We start from the raw sequence: 7,637 nt of genomic DNA on the forward strand, positions 1-7,637 counted from the left end.
CAACCTACTCCTGGCTTAACAGCCTTGAACTGTCGGAAAATCTCATTTGTGGATCATACTAAAGTCCCTCGGGTTGTCAGAAGAGCCAATGCAGTGACGTCCCCACACCAAGCCCCACCTCGAACAAAATCCTGCAGGACCTCACCAAACTTAGTTTGCAGGTACACACACATCATCACACCTTCTCTTTCTCTCCGTCTGTCTTCAGAATGTTGACGTGGACAGAGAACCAGAGGAGGCACTACTGACAGTCCCAGACCACATATAGAGGAGCAGAGGGAGGAGAGGATGAGAGAGGGTCGACTGATGGTCCCAGACGACATCTGGAGGAGGAGAGGAGAGCTACGATATTGCGACACAATACGGGGAGAACCAATGAAGAGACACCATTGCCGTAGAGACTGAAGTGAAGGAATAAGAGAGACTGCTGGGAAATGGAGTTTAAAGGACCCGACTACATGAACCCGACATCTTTAATCCTCTGTCTAAACGGTGCTAGAAAAAAATGCAACATCTCTCTCAGTGGAACCCTGTTAGTGACAGTAGAATGAAGTGAATTCATTAATTTGTCTGTCTGTGTGTTAGGATCATGTGTCTATGTATTAAGATCATGTGTCTGCCTATATGTTAGGATCATGTTGTCCAGGATTTCACAAACTCGGTCCTCAGGACCCAAAGGAGTGCAAATTTTGGTTTTTGCCCTAAACAGCTGATTCAAATAATCAACTAATCATTAAGCTATGATAATTTGAATCAGTGTTAGGGCAAAAAACAAAATGTGCACCCCTTGGGGTTCTGAGGACCAAGTTTGGGAAACGCTGATGTTGTCTATCAGGATCATCTTGTCTGTCTATGTGTTAGGATCATGTAGTCTGTCTGTGTGTTAGAATCATCTAGTCTGACCATCATCATCATACACTGGGGTAATACTGCGCTCTGGTCTGGTCCATATTTCCATGCGTGTCCGTGTGTCCATGTGTGTGTTGTTAGCATGTAGTGTGTGTTGTTTGCAAGTGGTGTGTCATGTAAAAGGTGTGACTGATTGAGGCTGGGATTCATTCTGAGGTGCGTTGTAGAGCGCTTAACATTTAAAGGTATTTTTTGATTTCCTTTAATTTAGAAATCTGCAGTGTTTACCATCAATGTGATTTCCGCGGGCTGTGCAAAATTGCCTTTAAAAGGGTGCATCGTGGACAGCGCTCCCCTTACGGAAAAAACACATGAACTCACATGTGACATTGCATATGTGAAATTGTGTCACATGTGATGATGTGGATTTTCACATCAAATCAAATTTTATTGGTCACATACACATATTTAGCAGATTTTATTGTGGGTGTAGCGAAATACTTGTGTTGCCAGCTCAAACAGTGCAGTAATATCAAACAATTCACAACAACACACACAAATCTAAAAGAATGGAATTGAGAAATATATAAATATTAGGAGGAGCAATGTTGGAGTCCGGAGTGTGTGTGTGTGTACTGTACATACAGTACCAGTCAGAAGTTTGGACACACCTACTCATTCAAGAGTTTTTCTTTATTTTTACTATTTTCTACATTGTAGAATAACAGCGAAGACTTTAAAACTATGAAATGACATATTAAATCATGTAGTAACCAAAAAAGTGTTAAACAATTCAAAATACACAACTGGTCTGTCACCTTCCCCATTATCTCCAGTGTCTCTTTCTAGTTCCTGTTTTCTAGTTTTCCCGGTTTTGACCATTCTGCCTGCCCTGACCCTGACCCTGATCTGGATTACTGACATCTGCCTGCCCTTGACCTGCCATTTTGCCTGCCCCCCTGTTCTATTAATACATATATGTTACTTCGACACTATCTGCATCTGGGTCTTCCCTAAAATGTGTTACAGTCAAAAGTTTTAGAACACCTACTCATTCAAGGGTTTTTCTTTATTTTGACTATTTTCTAAATTGTAGAATAATGGCCTCCACAATCACCCGACCTCAACCCAATTGAGATGGCTTGGGATGAGTTGGAACACAGAGTGAAGGAAAAAGAGACAACAAGTGCTCAGCATATGTGGGAACTCCATCAAGACTGTTGGAAAAGCATTCCAGGTGAAGCTGGTTGAGAGAATGCCAAGAGTGTGCAAAGTTGTCATCAAGGCAAAGGGTGGCTACTTTGAAGAATCTAAAATATTAAATATATTTTGATTTGTTTATTTTTTGGGGTAACTACATGATTCCATATGTGTTATTTCATAGTTGTGATGTCTTCACAATTATTCTACAATGTAGAAGAAAGAAAAACCCATAAATGAATAGGTGTGTCCAAACTTTGGACTGGTACCAGTCAAAAGTTTGGACATGCTTAATGTAAATGATGCCTTTCAAAGTAAAATATTCAGAATTATATTTGACACCTGGGTTTTCACATGTGCAAATGTTGTCACATGTGCAGTGTCATTTACATGTTGAAATTTTGCATCCCAAGTTCTCACATTTATTTCACATTGAGATCATTTACTCACGTGCCCACATGCAGTTTTATGTTATTACATGTTATCACATTAACTTCACATAAATCACATGTACACATGTGAAATTCATGTGTTTTTTCTGTAAGGGTTTTTAACTCACCTTGGATTGAACCCTATCCGAGTATTTTATTGTTAAAAAATGAAATGGCTCTGACTGACTTTTCTGGACCTTTCTTCCCGACATTTAAAGGTCCCTAAGCTTCTGCGCATCAGCAGGATTCTCTACTTGATGCACAGTCTCTGCTCAACTTTAGAGAACAGGCTACTCTGGCGATTGGTGTTGATTTAATAAACTTAGTTCAAAGCTGAATCAATTCCTGCAAGATCACAAAATTATAGTATTCTACATAACAAAATGTAATCTTATAGTTCTACTAGTGCAATTAGTTAATCATTACCAGCGACCATGTCAATTATTAACCCTAACCCAGAAATGTTTCAAATAGTCCAGCCACAGACTGTTCTCTCTACAATCGCATGGCAATCGGTACCAATGCACCAAGTCTGGAACGCATTCAACAATGTTGACTATGATGTCGTTCTGGACAGACTGGAGAGGTGGGTTGGCCTCTCCGGTCCAGTTCTAAATTGTTTCAGGACCTATTTAACCGATCAAGAGTTTTTTGTCACTCTTGGTGAACATAACTCATGTGGCGTTCCACAAGGTTCGATTTTGGGTTTCGGTACTGTTCAGTTTATACATGTTACCCCTTGGCAGCGTTATCAGAAAGCACAGCACTGATTTTCACTGCTACGCAGACAACACAAAACTTTGCATTTCTGTGTCACCAGAGGATTTTAGCTAAATTAGTGTTGTATGGATGGCTCACTTGGATGGCTCACAACTTCCTCCAGAAAAATCAAGACAAGACCAAGGTACTTATTGTTGGAGCCAAAGCACAGTGAGAGAATCTAGCCATACATTTTAATTCACAGTCAATAAAGACAAAACACGATGTAAAAAACCTAGGTTTTATTTTAGATTCTGAACTAAATCTGAAATCACACATTAGGAATGTGACTAATATGGCTTTTTTCCACCTGAGGAACATTGCCAAGGTGTGGACATTTCTCTCTCAGGCTGATACATAGAGTCTCATCCATGCTTTTATTACAAGCAGGCTTGACTACTGTAATGCTCTCCTGGTCTACCCAAGAAAGCCATTGGTCAACTGCAAAACATACAGAATGCTGCAGCATGGGTACTGACCAAGACCAGACCGAGAGCACACATTACACCCGGTGAAAGTTACACCGTTAAAAAATACCTAAAGTTGTATTACAAAAGTAGTTTGAAATGTTTGGACAACGCTTACAGGTAACTTTTGAGATATTTTGTAGTCATGTTGTGCAAGTTGGAACCGTTTTTTTTCTGGATCAAACGCGCCAAATAAATGGACATTTTGGATGTATATCGACGGAATTAATCGAACAAAAGGACCATTTGTGATATTTATGGCACCTAATGGAGTGCCAACAGAAGAAGCTCATCAAAGGTAAGGCATGAATTATATTTTTATTTATGCGTTTTGTGTCGCGCCTGCAGGGTTGAAATATGCTTTTCTCTCTTTGTTTACTATACTGCTATCCTCAGATAAATAGCATCTTTTGATTTCGCCGTAAAGCTTTTTTGAAATCTGACACGTTGGCTGGATTCACAACAAGTGTAACATTAATTTTGTATATTGAATGTGTGATTTCATGAAAGTTTAATTTTTATAGTAATTTATTTGAATTTGGCGCTCTGCATTTTCACTGGATGTTGGCCAGGTGGGACGCTACCGTCCCACATATACCAGAGATGTTAAAGGTATTACTCACATCGTTTACGGAGAGCGTGATCACACAGTCGAACAGCTGGTGTTCTCATGAATGGTTCTGTGTTATTTGCCTCGAAGCGAGCATAGAAGCAGTTTAGGTCGTCTGGTAGGCTTGTGTCACTGGGCAGCTCTCGACTGTGCTTCCCTTTGTAGTCTGTAAAGGTTCCAATCAAATCAAGTCACATTTTATTGGTCACATACACAAGGTTAGCAGATGCAAGTGTAGCGAAATGCTTGTGCTTCTAGTTCCGACCGTGCAGCAACATCTGACAAGTAATCTAACAATTTCACAACAACTACCTTAAACACAAGTGTAAAGGAATGAATAAGAATATGTACATATAAATATATGGATGAACGATAGCCGAACGGTATAGGCAAGATGCAGGAGATGATATAGAGTACCGTATATACATATGTCACGCCCTGGCCTTAGTATTCTTTGTTTTCTTTATTATTTTAGTTAGGTCAGGGTGTGACATGGGGAATGTTTATGGTTTGTTGGTTTTGGGTGTTTATATGGTAAAGGGGTTATGGGGTGTAGTATATGGGTTTGTGTTGAGTGTAGATGTCTAGCGTTGTCTATGTATGTTTAGTTATCTAGGAGAGTCTATGGTTACCTGAATGAGTTCCCAATTAGAGACAGCTGATTTCGGTTGTCTCTGATTGGGAGCCTTATTTAGGGTAGCCATAGGCTCTCATTGGTTGTGAGTAATTGTCTATGTCAGAACGTTTGTAGCCTGTATGTATGTGCACAACGTTTGTAGCTTCACGGTCGTTTTGTTGTTTTGTTCGTTTTGTTAAAGTGTTTCGTGTTTATTTTTGTCATCTTTTAAAATAAAAGAAGATGGCTTATTTTCCAACTGCTGCGTTTTGGTCCGTCAATCCCCCACACGATCGTGACAGAATTACTCACCATAGGACCAAGCGGCATGGAAGGCGGCAACAGGACCTACCTACACAGGATTTCTGGAGTTGGGAGGACGAATTGGAAGGAAATGGACCTTGGGATCAACCTGGAGAATATCGCCTCCCTCGTGAAGAGCTGGAGGCAGCGAAAGCCGAGAGGAGGCGATATGAGGAGGCAGCACGGAGACAAGGCTGGAGACCCGTGAGTACAACCCAAAAATTTCTTGGGGGGGGCCTTAAAGGGAGTGTGGCGAAGTCAGGTAGGAAACCTGCGCCTACTCCCTGTACTTACCGTGGAGAGCGGGAGTACGGGCAGACACCGTGTTACGCAGTAGAGCGCACGGTGTCTCCTGTACGCGTGCATAGCCAGGTTCGGTACATTTCAGCTCCACGTATCGGCCGGGCTAGACTGAGCGTTGAGCCGTATGTCATGAAGCTGGCCCAACGCATCTGGTCACCAGTGCGTCTCCTCGGGCCGGCGTACATGGCACCAGCCTTACGCATGGTGTCCCCGGTTCGCCTACATAGGCCGGTGCGGGTTATTCCACCTCCCCGCACTGGTCAGGCGACGGGGAGCATACAACCAGGTAAGGTTGGGCAGGCTCGGCGTTCAAGGGAGCCAGTACGCCTGCGCGGTCCGGTATTTCCGGCGCCACCTCCCCGCCCCAACCCAGTACCACCAGTGCCTCCTCCACGCACTAGCTATATGGTGCGTGTCTCCAGCCCTTTACCACCAGTGTCTAAACCACGCACCAAGCCTCCTGTGTGTCCCCAGAGTCCTGTGCGTCCTGTTGCTGCTCCCCGCACTAGCCCTGAGATGCGTGTCCCCAGCCCGGTGCCACCAGTCCCGGCACCACGCAACAGGCCTACAGTGCGCCTCAGCCGGCAGGAGTCTGCCGTCTGCACGGCGATGACTGAACTGCCCGTCTCCCCAGCGCCATCTGAGCCATCCGTCTCCCCAGCGCCATCTGAGCCATCCGTCTCCCCAGCGCCATCTGAGCCATCCGTCTCCCCAGCGCCATCTGAGCCATCCGTCTGCCATGAGCCTGCAAAGCCGCCCGTCTGCCATGAGCCTGCAAAGCCGCCCGTCTGCCATGAGCCTACTGAGCCGTCCTCCAGACAGGAGCCGCTAGAGCCGCCAGCCAGACAGGAGCCGCTAGAGCCGTCCGTCAGACAGGATCTGCCAGAGCCGCCAACCAGACAGGATCTGCCAGAGCCGCCAACCAGACAGGATCTGCCAGAGCCGCCAACCAGACAGGATCTGCCAGAGCCGCCAACCAGACAGGAGCAGCCAGATCAGTCAGCCAGCCATGAGCAGCCAGATCCGTCAGCCAGCCATGAGCAGCCAGATCCGTCAGCTAGCCATGAGCAGCCAGATCCATCAGCTAGCCATGAGCAGCCAGATCCGTCAGCTAGCCATGAGCAGCCAGATCCGTCAGCTAGCCATGAGCAGCCAGATCCGTCAGCTAGCCATGAGCAGCCAGATCCGTCAGCTAGCCATGAGCAGCCAGATCCGTCAGCTAGCCATGAGCAGCCAGATCCGTCAGCCAGCCATGAGCAGCCAGATCCGTCAGCTAGCCATGAGCAGCCAGATCCGTCAGCTAGCCATGAGCAGCCAGATCCGTCAGCTAGCCATGAGCAGCCAGATCCGTCAGCTAGCCATGAGCAGCCAGATCCGTCAGCTAGCCATGAGCAGCCAGATCCGTCAGCTAGCCATGAGCAGCCAGATCCGTCAGCCAGCCATGGGCCATCCCTCAGTCCGGAGCTGCAGTCCCTCAGTCCGGAGCTGCAGTCCCTCAGTCCGGAGCTGCCAGTCTTCAGTCCGGAGCTGCCACTTATCCTGGTGCTGCCCCTTATCCTGGTGCTGCCCCTTACCCTGGTGCTGCCCCTTACCCTGGTGCTGCCCCTTACCCTGGTACTGCCCCTTACCCTGGTACTGCCCCTGACCCTGGTACTGCCCCTTACCCTGGTACTGCCCCTTACCCTGGTACTGCCCCTTACCCTGGTACTGCCCCTTAGTCCAGAACTGCCCCTTAATGCAATGGGGTTAATGTGGAGAGGGGTCATTTTGAAGAAGCTAAGGAGGTGGTTAGGGACTGTGGTGAAGTGGGGACCACGACCAGAGCCGGAGCCGCCACCGTGGAGGGAAGCCCACCCAGACCCTCCCCTAGACTGTGTATGGTGCGCCCGGAGTTCGCGCCTCAAGGGGGGGGTTATGTCACGCCCTGGCCTTAGTATTCTTTGTTTTCTTTATTATTTTAGTTAGGTCAGGATGTGACATGGGGAATGTTTATGTTTTGTTGGTTTTGGGTGTTTATATGGTAAAGGGGTTATGGGGTGTAGTATATGGGTTTGTGTTGAGTGTAGATGTCTAGCGTTGTCTATGTATGTTTAGTTATC

The 7,637-nt window shown here is 46.1% G+C and overlaps 1 protein-coding gene across 3 annotated transcripts in view; it reads left to right on the top strand.

Annotated features, from left to right (window-relative positions):
- LOC129865656 (6-phosphofructo-2-kinase/fructose-2,6-bisphosphatase-like) overlaps positions 1-2,667 on the top strand; it is a 97,771-nt gene extending 95,104 nt beyond the window's left edge. For all 3 annotated transcript variants that reach the window (XM_055938603.1, XM_055938601.1, XM_055938600.1), the window contains one exon: positions 209-2,667. In XM_055938603.1, coding sequence (XP_055794578.1) covers position 209 — 1 coding nt within the window. In that variant the 3' untranslated portion in view covers positions 210-2,667. The remainder of the gene's footprint in view (positions 1-208) is intronic.
- Positions 2,668-7,637: the final 4,970 nt, after the last annotated feature.

The sequence above is a fragment of the Salvelinus fontinalis genome, chromosome 11 (genome assembly GCF_029448725.1).
Source record: "Salvelinus fontinalis isolate EN_2023a chromosome 11, ASM2944872v1, whole genome shotgun sequence".
NCBI lineage: Eukaryota > Metazoa > Chordata > Actinopteri > Salmoniformes > Salmonidae > Salvelinus > Salvelinus fontinalis.